The sequence below is a fragment of the Schistocerca serialis genome, chromosome 3, assembly GCF_023864345.2.
Source record: "Schistocerca serialis cubense isolate TAMUIC-IGC-003099 chromosome 3, iqSchSeri2.2, whole genome shotgun sequence".
NCBI classification, from domain to species: Eukaryota; Metazoa; Arthropoda; class Insecta; order Orthoptera; family Acrididae; genus Schistocerca; species Schistocerca serialis.
This window is the reverse complement of record NC_064640.1, coordinates 322,298,009-322,320,089: the sequence shown is the minus strand read 5'-3', so window position 1 is coordinate 322,320,089 and position 22,081 is coordinate 322,298,009. Positions and strand designations below refer to the sequence as shown.

The 22,081-nt window shown below is 39.4% G+C and overlaps 1 protein-coding gene across 4 annotated transcripts in view; it reads right to left on the bottom strand.

The window, feature by feature from the left end:
- LOC126470135 (microtubule-associated serine/threonine-protein kinase 2) overlaps positions 1 to 22,081 on the bottom strand; it is a 268,713-nt gene that overhangs the window by 107,063 nt on the left and 139,569 nt on the right. For all 4 annotated transcript variants that reach the window (XM_050097751.1, XM_050097750.1, XM_050097749.1 and 1 more), the window contains exon 13: positions 13,269 to 13,339. In XM_050097751.1, coding sequence (XP_049953708.1) covers positions 13,269 to 13,339 — 71 coding nt within the window. The remainder of the gene's footprint in view (positions 1 to 13,268; positions 13,340 to 22,081) is intronic.

Sequence of the window (22,081 nt, the reverse complement as noted above, 5' to 3'; positions counted from 1 at the left end):
TTTTGATTGCCAGCCTATGCTCTGTTACTCTTTACTGCATTGTTCTGATTTACTCCAGTACCTGGAGGACTGGCTACCCAAGCACTCTTGTTAGACTGGGTGTTGTTACCTTCCAAGTGGCAGTGCAGCATACCTTGAGATTGAGGTTTTTTTTGTAGAGGCTTATTCCGTCCTCGCGATCCGGGCAGTCAAGCCGAGATCCCCATTCCCTGAGACACACAATGTTCCACTGCCACGCAGCACAGTGGTCGCTGAAGCATGCCCAGAGCTTACAGTGACAGAGGACTGGCGGCACTAACCAGTCCCCAGCTCTGAAATCCTGGGTTCGCCACGCCTGTACCCAGAGAATGAATGCTGGGCCCCCTACAACTCGGCATCTCTGCTATATGATGAGTAACAACTGTCTTTATCATAATACTGTTACATTTCATCCTGGATTTTCCAGTGTTTGATTTAATTACTAATAACAGGTAGATTCCATACTCCTAGATTTACAAAAATCATTTGACATGGTGCCCCACTGCAGACTGTTAACGAAGGTACAAGCATACGGGATAGGTAGCCAGATACGCGAGTCGCTCAAAAACTTTTTTAGAAACAGAACCCCGTACATCGTCCTTGATGGTGAACGTTCATAAGAGACAAGAGTATCATCAGGGGTGCTCCAAGGATGTGTGGTAGGACTGCCACTATTTTCTATATACATAAATGATCTGGCAGACAAGGTGAGCAGCAATCTGCGTTGTTTGCTGATGATGCTGTGGTGTATGGGAAGGTGTCATCATTGAGTGACTGTAGGGAGATAAAAAATGACTTGAACGAAATTTCTAGTTCCAAATCCAGAAAAAGGTAAGTTAATGCAGATGAGTAGGTAAAAACTGCATAATGTTTGAATACAGGAATTGTAATGTGTTGCTTGACATGCAAGTATTATGAAGAGTCTTTGGAAGCTCAAATGGGAATCCCTGGAGGCAAAGAGATGATGTACTTCTTGAGGAACACTATTGATAAAATTTGGAGAACCAGCATATGAAGCTGACTGGAGAATGATTCTTTTGACACTGACATACATTTTGCATATGGAGCATGAAGATAATATGTGAGAAATCAGGGCTCTTGCACAGGCATATAGACAACTGTTTTCCCCTCGCTCTGTTTGCAAGTGGAACAGGAAAGGAAACTGCTTGTAGTGGCACAGGATATTGTCCACTGTGCGCTGAACAGCAGCTTGTGGAGTATGTAGATGTAGATGCAGAACTGCAAGAATATGCTGAAAACTTCATTTTTCAAGGCAGAACAGCATTGCACTGGCATCTACATGTAAGAGCATTTCTTCAAATGAGCTGCCTCAACAGTGAACTGTCACAAGAGCCGAACTGATCTCACATTGAACAAGTCATTGGCCTCTATAATTGCATGATGTCTGTAGTCTAAGTACTCCCATCACAACAAATTTGGATCAAATGTGATGCAGCACAGCAAAAGCAACTTTAGATATTCTTGCAAAAACTGTGGGATGAGTTTGACAATCACATGGATGTTAGTCATGTATTCAATGGAGGGCAAACTGAACATTTGTGAAAGGTAAGTGAAAACTTTGATCCTATACTTAATTGTAAGAAGTGCCCTTTGAAACTGAAAAGTTCTTTTGGAAATAAAAACTTTGTGGTCCCATGCACAAGCTGAAATTTACCCAAACCACAAGTTTCTATCTTTATTCATATAGAAGGTATAGTCTTGTGAAATCAGATGAATCTTTGTGAAACATCCTATCTATAGATGCAATGATGGACTTAAGCATAACTGCTTCGATCATATTTTTGTTCTGCCCATTACTGAACAGCTTAAATCCAGTTCAAAAAATTATGGCACTTCATTCAACAGCTGCATATGGAAGCTACTGGCATCCTCATTCAAAGAACTGCAGTGTGTTCTGGGAAAAAATGTAAATTACTATACCAAGCTTACAACCAACATAGCTTACTCATTAACCAGCTGCATAAGGAATCTACATCTACAACTACAACTACAACTACAACTACTCTCTGCACACCATTGTGAAGTGCATGGCAGAAGATATGTCCCACTGTGTCAATATTTTTTTCCCCATGATCCATTCATATATGGAGTGCAGTAAAAATGATCCATTAAATGCTTCTGTGTGGGCTGTAATTAATATAATGTTATCATCACAATCCCTATGTGAGCAATATGTTGGGGTTGTAGTACATTTCTACAGTCATCATTTAAAGTTGGTTTTTTAAACATTGTTAGTAGACTTTCTCGAGTTAGTTTCTGTATATTTTCAAGAGTCTACCAGTTCAGTTCTTACGACATCTCAGTGACTCTCCCATGGTCAAACGAGCCTGTGCCCATTCATGCTGTCCTTTGTATACATTTCATATCCCCTGCTAGCCGTATTTGGTACAGATCTCTCACACTTGAGCAATATTCTAGGATTGGTCACACAAATGATTTGTATGCAACCTCCTTTGTAGACTGATTGTATTTCCCTAGTATTCTACCAATCAACCAAAGTCTGCTACCTGCTTCACGCACAACTAAGCCTATGTGACTGCTTCACTTCACGTCCCTAATAACTGTCACACCCAAGTATTTGCATGAGTTTACAGACTCTAACTGTGACTCACTAATATTACATTCATAGGATACGGCATCGTGCAAAAAGTCTGATGTTACTAGTGTATTAATATTCTCCACAAGATCGTTAATATACAACATGAACAGCAAGGTATCCAACACACCTCCCCGGGGTACGCCCAAAGTTACTTCTGCATCTGTCGATGACTCTCCATTCAAGATAACATGCTGTGTAATTGCTAAAATTAGCCATTTTCTGGGGGCAATGTTGACAAGTATGGTGTTGACATGAGTGCTCTCTTAAGCTGTGAAGATGTCTCAATGTACCGTATTTACTCGAATCTAAGCCGCACTTTTTTTCCGGTTTTAGTAATCCAAAAAACTGCCTGCGGCTTAGAATCAAGTGCAAAGTAAGCGGAAGTTCTGAAAAATGTTGGCAGGTGCCGCCACAACTAACTTCTGCCGTCTAATATATGTAGCGCTACACAGGCGTGCTTTGCAGGCACAAAGATAAATACTGGTGCCAAAACCTCTGCGCCAGGAAACAAAAAGGGTGGAAGATGAGTTTTTTTTCCTCTGCCCCGAGTTTCGACCACTGCATTTTCATACATTGTCCAACGAAGTAAATACAAACTCCGTATTGTTCATCTTAGAATGTAGCAGCATTTCAATGTACTACGAAAATCCGACTAGCAAGGCTATTTGGCATGTTTATCAATATGACCAACTCTACGTTCTGAATTTTTTCCAGCCTGTGAGGAGAGATGGTTGCTAATAGGAACTTTTAAGAATTGTGAATCACATGCACTATTCTCTTCATCATAAGAATAATACGAATATAAACATTTTGTCATGTATTCTTTCGTGTTTGCTGATATCTCATTTAAATCCTGTCTGCCTAATAAACTACGAAACTAGAGTGAGACAACAGTAAACGCGGAAGAATATACATATCATGTCGTGTTTCTATTCGTATTATTCTTATGCCTAATAGTGATACAGTCAGAAATGAAGCACAGCAATTGACTAGATTTTTAAATCTAAGGTGACTAATTTCTGTGCAGAATGTAATGTACTAAAGAGGCATCTGCAAAGATTTTCAAACGGAGAAAAATTTTCTCTAAACTCTCGTTCAGAACATCTTCTATCATACGCAGTCTATTATTTGGTTCTTGTTGATCATTATCAAAGAAAGCAGCAGTGTAAGTAACAACAAATAGCAGTCTCTTGTCATTGTTTTGCTAAGGAGACGATTCCTCTCTCTCTTTTTTTTAATTGATAGCTGCGGTAGCGTGCACAAAAGCAAGTCGTGCCGCGAGTGGCGACAGGCCGTAAACACTCATTATCAGAATGCGACAAACAATGCATGACACAGTACAGTAATGCATTTTCAGCTTAGAGTGACGTAAACACCTATAACAAAGAGAACGGCACTTATCAGATCAAAGAAAAATAAGAAGTCAATTCAAACCAGACGAAGCACGTGAAAAAGGAATGGTACCCGTATAAATATGGACGGAGCGCCTGATTCATAGCAATGGCTACCTGGTAAAGCTTAACTGCTTAGCTTACGACTCGAACCAAACTACTGTAGCTGTATCGTCATTCATTCGACCTAAATTGTGTGTCATATTATAATGGACCAACTTTGTTTCGATTTGGAGGTGCGGCTTAAAACTTTTCTTTCAACTTGAATGTCGAGCCTCAAATTTCAGGTGCGGCTTAGATTCGGGAAAAATTTTTTTCCTTGATTTTGAGTCTCATTTTTCAGATGCGGCTTAGATTCGAGTGCGGCTTAGATTCGAGTAAATATGGTAGGCTGGTGTGCAAACTAACTTAAAATACTTGGACCCTTCTGTTGACCATAAACTTTAGAGAAAACCTCACTTCACCTGTACATCAGTTCCTTAATCATACTGTAATCATTGCAGGAGACTTTAACCATTCAGCAATCAGTTGAGATAATTACAGATTTGAAACTTCTTGGCAGATTAAAACTGTGTGCCGGACCGAGACTCGAACTCAGGACCTTTGCCTTTCGCGGGCAAGTGGTAGAGCACTTGCCCGCGAAAGGCAAAGGTCCCGAGTTCGAGTCTCGGTCCGGCACACAGTTTTAATCTGCCAGGAAGTTTCAAATCAGCGCACACTCCGCTGCAGAGTGAAAATCTCATTCTGGAATTACAGATTTGTTAGTGGCGGCCATCACAAGACATAATGTGAAATGATACTCATGATAGATATACATTAGATCTAATGGCAACAAACAGACCTGACCTCTTTGAAGAAGTCCATGTCGAAACTGGTATCAGTGACCATAAAGCAGTTGTACCAACAATGAATACCGAAACACAAAGGGCAACTAAAACAAGCAGAAAAATTTGTATTTTCAGCTAACTGGACAGAGAACTAACAGTGTCATACCTCAGTCAGGAGCTTAAAACTTTCAGATCAGGACAGGAGCGTGTACAGCAACTATGGCTCAAGCTTAAAAGAATAGTTGACCATGCACTGGATAGATATATACCCAGCAGGACAATTCATGATGTGGGAGATCCTCCATGGTGTACAGTAACTGTAAATAAACTTTTAAAGAAACAAAGATTACTGCATAATAAGCACAACACAAAGCAAAGGGTTACATATGGAGAGATACTGAATGAAATATGTTTGGTAGTCAACAGTGAGATGCATGAAGCCTTCAGTGACTTCTGTAGCAGAATACTGTCCAGTGATCTTTGACAAAACCCAAAGAAATTCTGGTCATATATGAAAGCTGTTAGTGGCACCAAAGATACTGTAGAGTCCCTCATGAATGAGACAGGAATTGAAAATGATGGTAGGATATCAAATGCTGAAATGCTTAACTCTGTTTTAAAATGTTTCTTTACAAAGGAAAATGCAGAAGTATTGCCCAAAATTAAATCTTGTACCAGTGTCAGTGAAATTGAGAAACAGCTGAAATAGTTAAAACTGAACAAAACCCCATGATCTGATGGAATCCCTATCAGATTCTATACCCAATTTGTGGCTGAATTATCCTCTCTATTAACTTAAAAGGAAGTGTGTGTCAAGTAACTCGAAGAGAGCACAGGTCACATCTGTCTACAAGAACAGTAGCAGAGGTCATCCACAAAACTACTGACATTGATTTGTTTTACAATCTTAGAACATATTCTGAGCTGAAACATAACGGGTATCTTGAACAGAATGACCTTGTCCATGCCAACCAGTAAGGACCCCAAAGACAGAGATCGTGTTAAGCCCAGCTCGCACTTTTCTCATACATCATTCTGAAAGTCGTGGATCAAGGCAGTCAGATAGATGCAGTATTTCCAGTTCCGAAAAACATTTGACTGGTAGCAAACCTATGCTTGTTACCAAAAGTACGATCATATGGGGTATCAGACGAAATATGAGACTGGACCAACTATTCTTTTAGACTTCAAGCCATAGTTTTCTCTACACACACCTGTCCTAAGCTAAAAGTTTTAAGTTCCGCACTGAGGTACAACACTATTGTTTCTCTGTCCATTTAACTAAAAATATAAATCTTGCTGCTTGTTTTAGTTGCCCTTTGTGTTTTGATATTCACTGTTGCTACAACTGCCTTGTGGTCACTGATACCAGTTTCAATGTGGACCTCCTCAACGAAGTCAGGTCTGTTTGTTGCCATTAGATCTAGAATACATCCATCATGAGTAATGTTTCACAACATGATTTGTTATGCCCACAATCTGTAATCACCCCAATTGATTGCTGGAGGGTTAAAGTCTCCTGCAACGATTACAGTATGATTAGTGAACTAATGTACAAGTGAACTGACATTTTCTCTAAGGCTTTGCAACACAGTATACGGCAGTATTTTCAGAAAAAGAGGCCAAATGGGTAACACATCCCATACTTACGTCCTGCCGATACATGGTCTGTAGCACAGCAAAATTATTCAAAAGATAGATACAGATAGATAGATAGATAGATAGAGAGAGAGAGAGAGAGAGAGAGAGAGAGAGAGAGAAAATCAGTGGTCAGATGTAATCAATTAATTACAGTGTTTAGGTGAATTACTATAATTTTTCTACCTGCCCATACAAATATTGACTATACAGATACAGCAGCCCAACTTCCAATGGCCCAGATCCAGTGATCAATACTTATGAAGTATCATGTTTACAGGTAGATGGTAAACTGATCCATTTAGTCCAGTCATTCCCTGCTGCATGAATGATGCTATCTCCAAGGTGGTCATCCATCATAAAACAGTTTTCCTTATGACAGTATTCCAGCCCTACATTAGGTACTTATTTTACTGCACACTGCCACTTACTAATCACAGTAATAGTTCTGGTGTTGAAAACAGATCAAAATGAGCAACAAGTACGATTGCCATCACCTCCCCTGTGCAACTTTTAGAACTGTCACGATAATTATAAGGGAGTACATCATATGAAATCTTTCGCTTGCTGTAATGCTTACTGGAGCTTCTAATATTGAGAAACTGGTTTGTTTGTATTATGAATCCACCCAGCAACAAGTAGCCACACCTCAATTTTTTCCCATGAGAAAATCCAGAGGGAGTCTGGTGCCTTCTTTGTATACCCTTTCTTAAATAGTATGTTCCTCATTGTTGCACCCACATTTTCAAAATTCCCTTTTGTTATTCTAATGTTTAACAGAAAATTTGGTGCTACAATTTCAGCATTGTCACATTTGAAACTGTAGGGTTACTACAAACAATACTCTGAGACAATGTACCACAATTTACAGCTCCAAAGTCAAAGGAATATTGTTTCAGTGAATTTGTCCTCACCACTCCACTAGCAATCCAGCAGTGTTCAAGAGAACATATAGAGCATTAAAGGAGCATATGAAAAAAACAGCCATCATGATTTATGTGAGGTCAAGTGTGACAGGCAATATGAGCTCTGGAGAAATGTTTCACAGCATGCAGTTCCACACCCTGCTCCATCTTCTTCAGGCACCATAGTGGAAAATAGAAGTGTTATTTGACACCAATTTTCAGAAGAGGTCTCTAGCCTGGGCTCATTCTTTCAGCAGCTATCTGGGCTGGACAGAGGGTGTCATAATTGGCATCCCTGAGTGCCACCCGCCTTTTGTGGACATCCCAGAAGGCCTCCTGTGACAACACCACGATAAGCTAAGTCACTGCAGAAGTTATGCTAACATAAATGACTCATGTCTCACCCAACCCGTGCCAAAAATGCTATTTTTGTATTTATTATTTTTTTCCCAACACTTGGCCACCTGGAGCTTCCACTTCTGTCACTTTGATTTCTTGTCGAGTTTGATAGGCACTACATTTTTTGAACAAAATGATGACAACACTGTTGAGCATATCTGGGATGTCTTGCAACACGCTCTTCAGAAGAGATCTACACCTCCTCATACTCTTACAGATTTATGGACAGCCCTACAGGATTCATGGTGTCTTCATACATTAGTCGAGTCCATGTCATGTCATGTCACGTCGCGGCATTTCTGTGCGCTCGTGGGACCGCTACATGATATTAGGCACGTGTACCAGTTTTTTTGGCTCTTCAATGTATAATTTGTTGCCAGGTTCACAGTTTGCCTTCAGGAAATGGGAATACAGTGAAAAATACTATTTATTGTTTTGTTTGTGAAGTACTAGTAAAGCTTAATGATAGGTTTAGGACAGTAGCTGTTGTCTTTCATTTAATAAAAGCATTTAATTGTGTGGTCCATGCAATACTTTTGCGTAAGTTTGGACATTATGAGATTACAGAAAATACTCAACAATGATTCACTTCACATCTTGAATGTGGGAAGCAAAAGTTTGTTCTCCAGTGTCAAACAGAGTGAGGTGGCGCAGCACTTAGCACAGTGGACTTGCATTCGCGAGGATGAAGGTTCAAATCCAGGTCTGGCCATCCAGATTTAGGTTTTCTGTGATTTCCCTAAATTGTTGAAGGCAAATGCCGGGATGGTTTCTTTGAAAGCACATGGCTAATTTCCCTCCCCATCATCTACACAATCTGAGCTTGCGCACTGTCTCTAATGACCTCGATGTTGATGGGACATTAAACCCAATCTTCCTTCCTTCCTTCCTTCCCTTTCAGTGTCAACAAACTGGTAAGAGATCTGAACCTGACTGGGGTCATGTAAAGTATGTGTGCCACACAATTCTGCCCCGAGTCCAATGCTGTTTTTGATGTACATCAAAGAGCTGCCCCTAAATGTGACAGCTGAATGAAAAAAATTCTCTTTTTCTTTAAATTCTTGGGAATGGGCATAGATTGAAAGATTCCTTTGAAGAATCACTTCCAAGATCGTGTGCATAAACCACATACCCCTATCTTCACTATAAGAACAATCTATAGCGTCTCTGCCACTGAATCATACAGTCTTGTTCACTTTGCTTACTTTCACTCTGTTATCTGCTATTTTATATTTTGGGGTACATCTGGGCACTCACCAAGCATACTTTTAGCCCAAAAATGACAGTTGGGAAGACCTTAGGTGTCAGTTCGCAAGCTTCATGTATGTCCGACTGTTCAGGTGCCTCTGAATTCTAACTCTGCTGTCTCCTTACATATATGCCATCACAAAAAAACGTTGCTGAAAATACTGACTCATTCAGAAGTAACTGCAACATTCATTTAACAAACACTAGACACAAAAACAATAGGCACTTAGTTAATATTTCCTTAATACTTTACACATGTTCAACAGGTTTCATTTTCAACAGTCTTCTAGCAGAACTCGAAAAAATTGAGTGATTAATCTCAAGTCTTTAAATCTAATTTCAGAAATTTTCTTGTGCCACGCTCCCTCTATTATGTACACAAGTTCCTTGCAGTAGTTGAGAACTTCCCTCTGTAGTAAGTTTTTTTGTTTCTATACTTCCTCTTACTGTTACTTCTTGTTTGATTGATTTTTCAATTTATAAATTTTCTAATCAGTTTTCTGTAACCTATGTACTGACTTGGTTCATGAACATGTAGCTTTGGCTCGCATGGTCCTAGGAAACATGATACATACATAAGGACAGGCTGCCATCACCGGAGTCATAATCAACCCTCTTGCTCTGTCCCTCTTTGCAAAGGCTGGTATAAAGTCAGGCACTACCATCCATAATGTGTCCTATTTTGTGAAAAGAGGCTTTCCACTGGATCCATTGATGTTAAAGTGGAAGTAGTATCAAATCCTTTGCTCAGTAGCATTGCTACTAGGCAAACAAGTGCAACACTACCTGCAAGAACACATATTTCACAGCAGTCAATCATTGGAATGTCAGCAAGCCATGCCACGCCATCTTTCCCTCATCTGTTTGTCATAGCAATTCACTCTCATCACAGTGTTACAGTATAGAGAAAAATGCATAACAAGAGTCAATAGCAGACTAGATTTCAAGACTTTTTAACAATACTTTACTTGACAATCTATATTTCTCCTTACATAGGATGCAGATAGTTTTACAGGACATTCATTCTGTTCATTCACCAAGGCTGCTGTGATTTAACAGCACTTTTTGAATGACACAATGCTGCACTCACTACCTATCTTAGCTCTAGAACACTTAAGGGCATAAATTATATTACTTCAAATTTTATTCAAAGCAAGGCATAATTTAAAGGTTATGCATTAGTTAATTACAATTATTAGATCTCCGATGGTATGTTACATTCCAAGTTAAATACCAAATATCATATTTTATACTCTACTGCGGTCTTAAATTTTGTGAGTTTTTTGGAATCTAGGGTTAAGAGAAATGCAGATTAGAAGCTGCAGACCAACAGTTGTTCTGGTGTAACTGCCTCATACTCAAATGTTACTTGTTAGATTTCATTTCCTCGGTCCCATAGTAAACCAGTTTCATAACTTCATATGCATCTTACCTGTCTCAGTATATGGAGTCCTCCTCAAGATCTTAAGCTTTAAATTTTTCTCTCTCTTACTTAAGTATACGGCCATTGCGCTCTATGGGGTAGAGCACTGGGCTCCAGCCCTGGGGTTCCCGAGTTCTAACCCATGTTGGGATAGGGTTTTTTGCTCATTCCAATACCTCCAGGATGGCTCCAGGTCCACTCAGTCTGTTCTCAAAATGAGTACCTGGGATCTTTCCTGGAGGGTAATGGGCAGTCAGGGTGAGGGACTCACCGTCCCTTCCCTGCCAAATGCCACTGCAGATAAAAGGGTTACACTCTGCCAGTAGTCAGGCCAACAGTCTGGTCATGGGCTTGTGTCACAGATTTGACCTTTATCTATAACTCAGGCAAGGCAATTTTCTTCATTTCTGAGTAGGCAATAAATTTTAATGAGGATAAACAATAGCCAGATCATTTTATTTATTGTAGCTAATTGGTCTCTCTGTATATCTACCAAGTGAAGTGGCATTATGGTTAAGGCATTAGATTCACATTTAGGAGATCCTAAACTGTGTATCTACCAAGCGAAGTGACATTATGGTTAAGGCATTAGATTCACATTTAGGAGATCCACAATTAAAGTCCCCATCCTGTCATCTGATTTTAGTTGTCTGGGATTTTATTGTCTCCTAACAATAATGATGAGAATGATTCCCTGAAAATGAATTTTACAGGTTTTCTTCTTCATATCTCCCAGCCCCATCTTGGTGTCTATGGCCAGCATCCTTGTCCTAAATGGGATGTAAACATGAACTTTCCTTAATTTCTCCCATATGCTACAGTTTTGTGACTAACATTGTCAGACACAAAATACTGGACAGAGCTTGAATGACACATTCATATCTTGGGATGAATTCATATTCTCTCAGGTAAACCAAGTAAATAAAATATTAATAACCATTTATTTCAACTTATCATTCTCAGATTTCTCAATACTTCTTACTTTTGTGACTTTTCCATCACTTAAAAGTTCTTTAGCATCACGAAGCAATGTACTTCAACATGCCACAGCCGCCCGGTCAATATCAAGTATCTACATCTACATGACTACTCTGCAGTTCACACTAAGGTTTCTGGCAGGGGATTCTTATAACCACTTTCAGATTATTTCTCTATCATTCCACTCTCTAAATGTGCCTGAGAAAAACAAACATTGAAATCTTTCTGTGCGAGCTCAGATTTCTTTTATTTTATTACGATGTTAGTTTCTCCCTATGTAGGTTGACGACACTAAAATATTTTCACATTCAAAGGCGAAAGTTGGCGATGGAAATTTTGAGAAAAGATCTTGCCACAATGAAAAATGCCTTAGTTTTAATGATTGCATCCCAACTCACTTATTATACCCGTGACACTCTCTCCCCTATTTCTGGATAATACAAAATGAGCTGCCATTCCCTGAAATTTTTTGATGGCCTTCATGAATCCTATCTTGTTAGGATCCCAACAACATAGCAATACTCTAGCACAGGACGGACAAATGTAATGTAGGCAGCCTCTTTAGTAGACCTTTTGCATCTTCTAAATGATCTGCCAAGAAAATGTTGTCTTTGGTTTGCCTTCCACACAACATTATCTGACTATTCCAATTTTAGTTGGTCAAATCATAATTCCTACGTATTTAGTTGAAAAGACAGCTATTAAATTTGTAGCATTTATCATGTAATCAAAATTTAATGTATTTCTTTTTGTACCCATGTGGATGATTTCACACTTTTCCCTATTGAGAAACAATTGCCATTTTTTGCAGCATTCAGCTATCATTCATGTCTAAGTCATTTTGCAACTGGTTTTGATTTTCTAATCCACAGTTTACACTTATCACATAATTTTGTTACAGTTTCAGAGGAGTAGTAGCCCAATGTTTTCTTTTGGCCTTCTTTATGAGGAGAGCATTATAAAGGCACTCACTAAATTTTAAAGTATGAGCTACATGTTCAGTTCATCGTGGATATAAAATGATGATAACCTTTGCAGGATGGTCATTCCCTCTTAATTACTGTGAACATATCCTTAACTGCACACATTCTCTAACGTAATCAAGGATGTTGTCAGGAATTGGTTCCAAACCCTCTAGTTTGGGTATTTCATTATCAAACAGCAAACTGTGATTTTTTGCCTGTGTTTGATGCATTCGTTCTGGTTCTGTAAATGTTGAAGGAAGGAAGTAAAATAGGGAAAAATCTATATCCTGGCACTAAATGTTGTTTATAAATAAGATCTGGGAGCATGCCAAAGAATGTACACTATTGGCACCCAATCACTGTCAATGCATTATTCCCCCTGAAGTTGCTTTTTCATTTCTCCCACTTGCCTTTACAAAAAGGATTTGCATCTTCTTTTGGACTCAAATATTAGAAGCAAGAGAGCTGCTCTTCATGAAACTAGGTGTTGCATTCCATTTTTTGCCATCCAAATACACTTGTAGTTTAAAGTATTCAGTTACCAATAGCACTATACCCTGACCATCACAACACACAACCAGGGTACTTCAATACTTCTACATACATCTAAGGAATGAGTCTAGTTTGTTTCAGAATAAATTTCTGATCACTAGAATACTGCATAATGTAATTACTGCCTTGATGAAACTGTATTGATATTAGCATCACACACATTCACACACTGCAAAAGTAAACTAAAGAATCCATACATAATTGTTTCAGCAAATATAAATGTACATACCCTATTCAACCTATCCACATTTAAAATGAATGCACATTATATTCAAACCAAATAAGGTGTTCCATTTATACTCACATGACATTAGCCCCATTTTGCTCAATCCAAAGTCTGTAAGCTTGATATGGCCCAATGCTGTTATGAGCAAGCTGCAACAAAATGAATGGAATTAGGTAACAGACAAACTAACAATGTGGCTTTTATTTTTTTAACACAAAGGTTTCCCTCTATAAAAGGTAAAATTACCTTAAAAATCACACAATGCTACAGCTTTATTGCATTTCAAACACAAATAGATAGCTATTCAAATATAAATGAGACAAACATCATGGATTCTGAATTGTTTCCTTGGAGCATTTTAGAATAGGCTTTAGAGAATTATATTTTTACATCCACATTTATGCATGTGGCATAGTTATTTGCATGTTTCATGGGCCTTAATTTCAATATCTTGCAGCGATTTTGAATGTGTTGATTAGTTTACAGGTATAACAGATTTTCTCAGTGAAAAAGTGGTTACATGATGATCATTTACATGGTTGGATTTTACATTAAAAAAAAAACAAAAAAACAAAAAACACACACACACACACACATCATTGTGTAGAACATGAGGAGTTGTGAGGCTGATGTAATTTCAGCTTGCATGTCAAGCATATTACTGAGTTAGTGGTCGGTGTCTTATGGCTGAGTACCACAATGAAACTGAGTGACAGATAGTGTACATAACTTCTCAATTCTACAATTATATTCATAAATGTTTCTACTGTTTTTGAATTGTGACTGATTGCTGACAAGAACCTTCATAAGCTGTGTTGTGAAGCACATGTCAAGATACCTGATTATAAGCAGGTTCTAGAGTGTACACCACATTCATTCAAGTGATCAGCTAGTGGTGATCATGTCCACATTAAATGCTATGCAGAATTTACAGCAGAGCTGGTATATGTTATATCTGTTTCCACAGATGGCCCTGCTCCTGACAGGATATGATATGCCTATGACAGGACTGGAGTAGATGTGCTGGATATGTGTACTGAACAGGTCTTGCATTTGCGCCTTCTGCAGGGATATGACCTATATGGAATGTGGCACATGTATGTTTCAAAGATTGGGTGGGTGACAGAATATCACACTGGGAGGGGTAGGAAAGATATGATGGTAACTTGTTAAAACCCTCGAGAACAGTATGATTGTGTTGTTCTAGTATGAGATGACATAAGGTGTCGAGGAAAGTTGCGTCTTTGCAGTTGGTACCCAGGCATTGCCAGAAGATTAGGGGCAGATGAGAGATGGTGGTGATTCAGTCGAGGAATAATGACAGAGTGTCTTGGTCCTGGGTCCAGATCATATATGTGTCATCAATGAACCTGAAACAGACAAGAGGCTTTAAATTTTGAGTCAGTGGGAATGTTTCCCCTATATGGCCCATAGGAGGGCCATGTGGGTACCCACAGTTATGCTATGGATTTGTTTTTACATCTTCCCCTCAAAGATGAGGTAACTGAGTGTAAAGAGGTTGTTTGTCAGGTGTATAAGGAAAGAGGTGGTGGGTTCTGAGTTGATAGGATATTGGAAAAGGTAGTGTTCAATTGTGGCTAGGTCATGGGAATGGAGGATGTATAGGGAAGTGACAATAACAGTAATGATTAGAGATCAATATTATAATGTGAAACTTAGACCACCTATGTATTTTGTTTTCAGAGATGTTTGATACCTCATTCTTAACAGTCTCTTGTAACACATGAGAGAAGGGAGCAAGCAAGTCAATAATTATTCATACCTGTCTTATCACTTGATGTTACACAGGGGTCTGACAATAACATACTTATGCCTGTCTGGAAATACACTGAGCAACAGAATTAAATGATCACTTTTTCAAAACCCCATAATCCAAACCCATTGAGATGCTCGAGCTTGAAATTTGGCTCAAAGGTGCATACAACCTTCCTCTGTAATGGTGCAAAAGTGTGGCACCCTGAAGCTCGATGAAGCTTCAAACAGGAAAGTGTTGACACATTAGAAGAAAAGGCCGCAGCTCAGAAGTTCCTGGATCATATAAGGTGGGTTAATGAACTCTTATCAGCACCGAACTTCACCACAATTCTGCCCAACATCACCATGGACATGTCACACAATGGGAAGGTCATCACAGTCACTCTTACACACATTTCATCCCCTCTTTTGATGCCTCTACGATGCAGGTTAGAAGCACAACGCACATAGTTGAAATCATACATTTTCTTATGGGTGGTCAAGGAAAACATTCCAGATACACTGACATTCAGAATCGGCATGAAATGGCCACAGAGAGTGAATAAAATCACCCCTTTTCCTGAGGCACTGATTCTCACACATTTCCCAGTAAAAATGACAGTTAATAGTGCAATGAATGACAGGAAGACGTACTTGACAACTTTTGAAACTGGTGACACCCTCTGTTGTTTCAACTCTCCTTTAAGAACAGTGTGGGGTTGCATCCACATTAAATGTGATCTGACTCCTTTGGAGAGCAGCAAGACCACAATTTTTGCTCTTGCATACAGGTTGGAACCACTAGGGACCATTCAACACCATTTGATGAAATTTGAATGTGACATGAAGCAGCAGAGGGTGTTTATATTTTCTTGTCCCTCCTATTTCATGTTGTCCACTGATGTGATCAACCCTCAGTGCCACCCGCCTGCATTTGTTGAGCACCTCAAACATGTACCAGTACGGGCAGAGCCCATGATGAGAGTCCCAGGCACCTGCAAGCAGGCTACGGTGCTGCTCTTTTGGCCACTACACTGCTGCTCTTCTACCTGATAGTAGGCCATCCAGAATTGGAGACAGTCGAAGGGGTTACCAATCTGCAAGCACCTAGCCATTTGTCATTGGTTCTGTCTGTACAGATACACTTTTAAAATTCTCAATAGAGATGGGTGGGTTGGTTTTGCCAAACAATGGATCTTAGAGAGACCCTTTGCCATTTTATTCATGCATGTGTCAATGTCTCATCCCCCTGTGGTCATACCTTAGGAGGAGCGCCGAAAAAGTGTAAGCACCATTTGCTGTTTTGGATCACGTTAAAATTTCAAATGGCCTTTAACAGTCTCTAGTGGTTCCAACTTCTACACAAGAGTAAAAATTGCATTCACACTGCATTCCAAATTGGTGTGATCACGTTCAGCCAACAAAGTCCTTAGAGAAGGGTTGAAATACCCAAGAGTGTCTGCAGTGGCAAAGGTTGTCAAGAACGTCTTCCTGTTGTTCATCACACTGCAAACTGTCATTTTCGGCCACGAACTGTGTGGGAATCAATGCCCCACGAAAAGGGGTGGTTTCACTGACACACTTTATGCCACCCCCCTCCAGCCTTTTCATGCCAATCCTGAGTGGCAGTGTGTCTGGAATGATTTCCCAGGCCACCCATAAGGAAACCACATAACTTCTAGGTTGAATGTTATGGTTCTGACCTCCATTAATAAGGCGTCAAAAGGAGGAGTGAAATGTGAGTAAGAGTGGGTATAACAACTTTCCAATCATCTAACACATCGACAGTAGTGTTGGGCAGAATCGTGGTGAAATCTGATCTCATTAATCCACCCCACATGTTACATGAACTTCTCAGCTATGGCCTTTCTCTCGTGTGTGTCGACATGTTGCTGTTTCAAGTGCTGTCAAGCCCAAGTATGATGTCACTGGGTGCCATGCTTTTGTACCATTACAGAGGAAGGTTGTATGCACTGTTGGCCAAATTTCAAACTTCAGCATCACAATGGGTGGGAATTATGGGGTTTTGAAACTGTCATTCTGTTGCGCAGTGCATATGTTGCCTTAGTACTTGACATTCACAACCGAATATATGGGGAGATCCATAGCTGTGTAACCATCCTTCTAAAACAAAAACAATCACATAAACAGAAACACAGGTCAAGTCATATGAGATGGGAGATCGATGGGGGTGGAGGGACAGGGGAGGGGGAAGGAAGCCTGTGAGGATGTATTACCAACATGGTGCCCTGAAAACCATGATCTTGGATGGAAATTGCAATTTACAAATTATAAAGAGATCACGAGACATGTAGAACAAACAGAGAATTACACAAGAAAAACATTGGTGTATTCCATTTGAGTTGTGGCTGAGGTTTCTTCCTTACATGACAAAACTTCTCATGAAATTCCATGAAACTGTCTCCCTCTTGCAGACAAACTGAAACCTGGATATTAGACAACAGCTATGGATGAAGCACTGGTGGAGGAGGAGATTAGTGTTTAACGTCCCGTCGACAGCGAGGTCATTAGAGACGGAGCGCAAGCTCGGGTGAGGGAAGGATGGGGAAGGAAATCAGCAGTGCCCTTTCCAAGGAACCATCCCGGCATTTGCCTGAAGCGATTTAGGGAAATCACGGAAAACCTAAATCAGGATGGCCGGAGACGGGATTGAACCGTCGTCCTCCCGAATGCGAGTCCAGTGTGCTAACCACTGCGCCACCTCGCTCGGTAATGAAGCACTGGTATTGTTGAGTAAGAGTTAAGAGTGGAGTACTTACTAAATCCTCCAGGAAACAAGGGTCAGCCATTAAACAATAATGGCAATTATGGTAGTGATTTTGATTAAAGACCATGAGAAATGGTCAAAAAACACCACTGTTTTTTTCATGTAACTCTTTATGTGGTTAATATGTCACATGAGCCCCTTTCCCCTTGAAAATTACTCGTGATGACACGAGTGTGAGTCTGTTAAGTAACTATATTAAAAAACAGAGTATTGAGTTGAGTGATATGCAGCTGTAAAGTTGCTATGTAGTGGCCACACCAGATAAGTCAGAGGGGCATTGGGCAGTGAGTAATGAATAGATGTGGGAAGCCACTTGGGCAGCTACAGAAGCCTAGCGACTAAGAGACTTGGAAATTTTTGGGGTGGAGGGGGAGATTTGACACCACATACTAGAGGAAGTGAAGCAAAATTGCCAGGAATTGACTATGTTAAAACTGAAATTCTTCCAAGGTGAAGTAACCCCTTCTCACACCTTGTCAATCATGTTTACGCAGACAATGATGTTGAAGTGACATTTCCAAAACTCTTTGAGAGTGATATTGGTAGCTTCAGTCAACTCAAAGCAACACTTGAAGAGTGCTTTAGTGTAAAGCTTCTTAAAATTAGAAATAATCTGCTGGGCCACGGGCTGGAGTAACAAAGTGGTGTTGGGAGGCAGAGGATCTGATGAATTGAAATTCTTCAAGGAGGTAGTCTTGCAGGCCTGGAGAAAGAACAGGAGTGTTGTCCTTAACAAGCAAGACATGGAGTGACAGATTCATCTGAAGCAAATATCACAAAAAAGATCATGTGTCACCCAAGTATTGCTGTTGGGCCTCCAAATCACATTTAACCTGTGCTTCTGGACTTAACACTTCATGAGGTTCATGATGTTTCTGGATGGTAAACAAGCAGCAGTTTAATTTTCAAATTGCCACTTGCATTGGCTCAGAATAGCAGTGCGAGATGGTCTTTCATTAGCTTCTGATGAGCAATACATTCTCCTCTGCCGTTATAATGGTACACTTCAGCATCTTTTTCCAGAATAGACCCATCTTGTCACAATTAAAAACCTATTGCAGCACATAACCCTCAGAACCTAGAACAAACAGCTGATCAAGTTCTCTGCTGCCTTTGTGTCAGAGCTGGCTGCTTCACCATGCCTCACAATGCTGTGGATGCCAGTTCTTCTCTTAAACTTCTCAAATCAGCCACGGCTCACTTCAATAATTTTTCAGCCACTGATGATCATTGTGTCTTCTTAACGAGGTCAGCAAAAATCATTCTCACCTTCTCACTAATGATGTTCTCATTAATAGTGTCTCCTTACAATTGCTTTTCATTTATCCATATAAAGAGCAACCTTTTGACATCATCCAGAATACAAAACCATTGTTTAGCTACTCCTGTCACATCATTTGAAGCTTCTTTCTCCTTAATCTTGGCCTTGTTCTTGAAGATTGTGCAAATAATTGATGTAGATCGATTGTTCATGCATGCTAAATCAGCAATGCTCACACCATGTTCACATTTTTCAATGATTTCACATTTCATTTCTAAGGTCATTTTCTTTCTCTTGTGACTGTCTTCTTGTGGCTTTACCTTTGGGGATATTTCTACAAAGGTTATTAAAATTTACTCACAAAAAAAAGTGTGAACACAAGATTATAAAAATGTGTGATCACAAGCTGCACTAAGATGGTAGCAGAAAGAGTGCTAAACCCAGACTGCAGTACATACTAAAGACATTGTTCATCATATGCCACAGCCGACAATGAATGGTGTTCACACTGTTGAACGTTTACCCCCGCCGCGTGAGAACAGCTGTTAATGTCACACTAAATTGTCATCACTCATTATGTGAAACAACGCTCCTAAATAAATTCATTTTTTTACAATTCATTTTGCTCGTTATGTGAACTGTGCATTATGGGAGATGCATTAAGCAAGGTTCCACTGTATTACAATGTGTATAAAGTCATTACTAAAACAAAGTTACTAACATTATTATTAAATATTGTTTACAGAATCAGTAACAAATGACACACAGCTAGATTTTGATTTCAGCTAGAGAATGACCATGTTTCTATTATTGTTAAACAAATGCATAAACTGTTATAAATAATTTATTGAGTAATCCACATTACAACACCAAAACAAAGATTTCTCCATATCTACACTGATGATTATCAGCTGCATGAGAGAACCGTCCCATTACCTCATTATTTTTATGTTCATTTAACGATAATTTTAGCAGCTTAATGTTTGTAAGACTGTCATTTGAGTAATGTAGGACTGTAGAGATGAGGTGGATAAAGCTGTCCGCTTGACTAGGTTTCTGCACTTCTGTTTGTAGTGTGTAAAATTTAAATACAGCAAGTTGTTTTGTTACACTTAAAATTGGATAATGTAATATCAGACTGTTAATCGACCAAAGGTATGTGTCATATGTTTGAAATGTATAAAATGGTGGTCAAGTTATAAGTTGTTACACAGAGTACAGCAGCTCGCCACATGACCAAGTTTTAAATAGACAGTCTGCGCAGGTTTTGAGGTCTTTTAGGTCTTCGTCTCTTGGTTCATAAGGTTGATTTTGGCTAGGTTTGTGAAGCCAGAGAGCCAAATATTTTGATCTGCACTAGTACAGAACTTACAAATATTTTAGTGTGTACCAGTTTGAGACTGAGGAACATTTGGGACTCTGAGTGTTAGTAGATACAGACTCATAGTAGGCCTAACAGTCACAGAACATTTCAGCCGCAGTGAATTTGTTCCTGCACAAAGACTTGTAGGCACCAGTATGAACTTTACAATTTTGCTGCAGCTCAGAGCCTTTAGTTTACACTCATTGCTCCTCACAAATGCTCTCTGCTTGTAAAGAAAAAGTCAATAATTTTGGTTTATTGTATATATATTGTGTTCAATAGTAATGTGCACGAGACCACAATTCCACATAAATTTCTGTGTGAATAAAACAAATACTCAGAATTAATATTTCAGTTGTAGCCTATGTCATTATCCTACATGATCATATTCTTAGTGGTTTTCCTTTCATATACTCAATCCACTTATTAATTTATTTATTTCACTGATATGTGAATATTAGATTAAGGTGCCTCATTATTGATGTGCATGATTTTATAAGGGCTTAAAGTAACAGTGTGTGACCAAACACCTCTTGTTCAAATAAGCCATTTTGAAATTTAAGGCAGATTACTTGCTCTCTGGTGGTTAGATAGCAATGAGTTAATGCTGACAGACAATTAATTTCTCATTTATTTGTTACCAAGCCCACAGCACAGTTGTACTCTATGTTGCATTGTTTCTAGAACAAATTCCTTTGCTTCATCCCTTAAACAACCAACATCAGGTTTCTTAACTGCTTCTAATACCTGATTATTGGACATGTTGGCTATCTGGCTGCTGTCACTTAATATGCCTGTTTTCATCAATAACTAGGACTTTACACACTTTGGTACAATTTTTTAGTGTTGTGACTTTTCTAAATACAATGGCATCGTCCACAAAAAGCTTCCTGGAACTTCTGACATTATCCACAAGGTCACATATATGATCCTTTAACACTTCCTTGGCAAACACCCAAAGTTGCTATTATGTTTGCAGATTTATCTTTATTAAGAATGGATGACATGTTTTTATTCTGTCTGTTAGAAACTCTTCCATCCAGTCACACAACAAGTCTAGTATTCTGTACACTCATAGTTTGTTTAGCTTAAATCACCACCATCACCATCACCTTCTTCTTCTTCTTCTTCTTCTTCTTCTTCTTTTCCTCCTCCTCCTCCTCCTCGGGCCTTGTCCTGCGTAGGCACAGTGTTGGGTTGGTTATGAACAGTTTTATCATGCTTAATTTAAGGGGCTTCTGGATGCCCTTCCTGTTGCCACAGTCACCCCTGGGAATGGAATATGTGTATCCTAACTGTGTGCATGTAGTGTTATCCATGAGAAAGTTATTTTAAATATTTGCAAATTTTGTATCTGAGGCTGGACTTTGGTACTAGGCTGCTGTTCACCTAGTGGAATATGGGAAACCACCTGAAACCACATCCACGCTGGTCAGCACACCAACTCTCATCAACAACTTTCCTGGAGAATTCAATCCGGAGCTGATGCACCTCACTGCCCTGGAAGCAGCATTTTGACATGTACGGTTAACTTGGTGGGTGTTCAGCACCCCAATGTACTCTATTAGCTGGCCATGGCAAGCACAAAGTCTCATAATACTTGTGCCTCTGGTACCGTAATCCCAGTTTTCCCCTACAGTTGTCTGACTACATCTAGTGAACATGGTGATCAATCAGTTTGTAATTATCATGTGGTGGCTCAGTGGTTGCATCCCGAAAATACA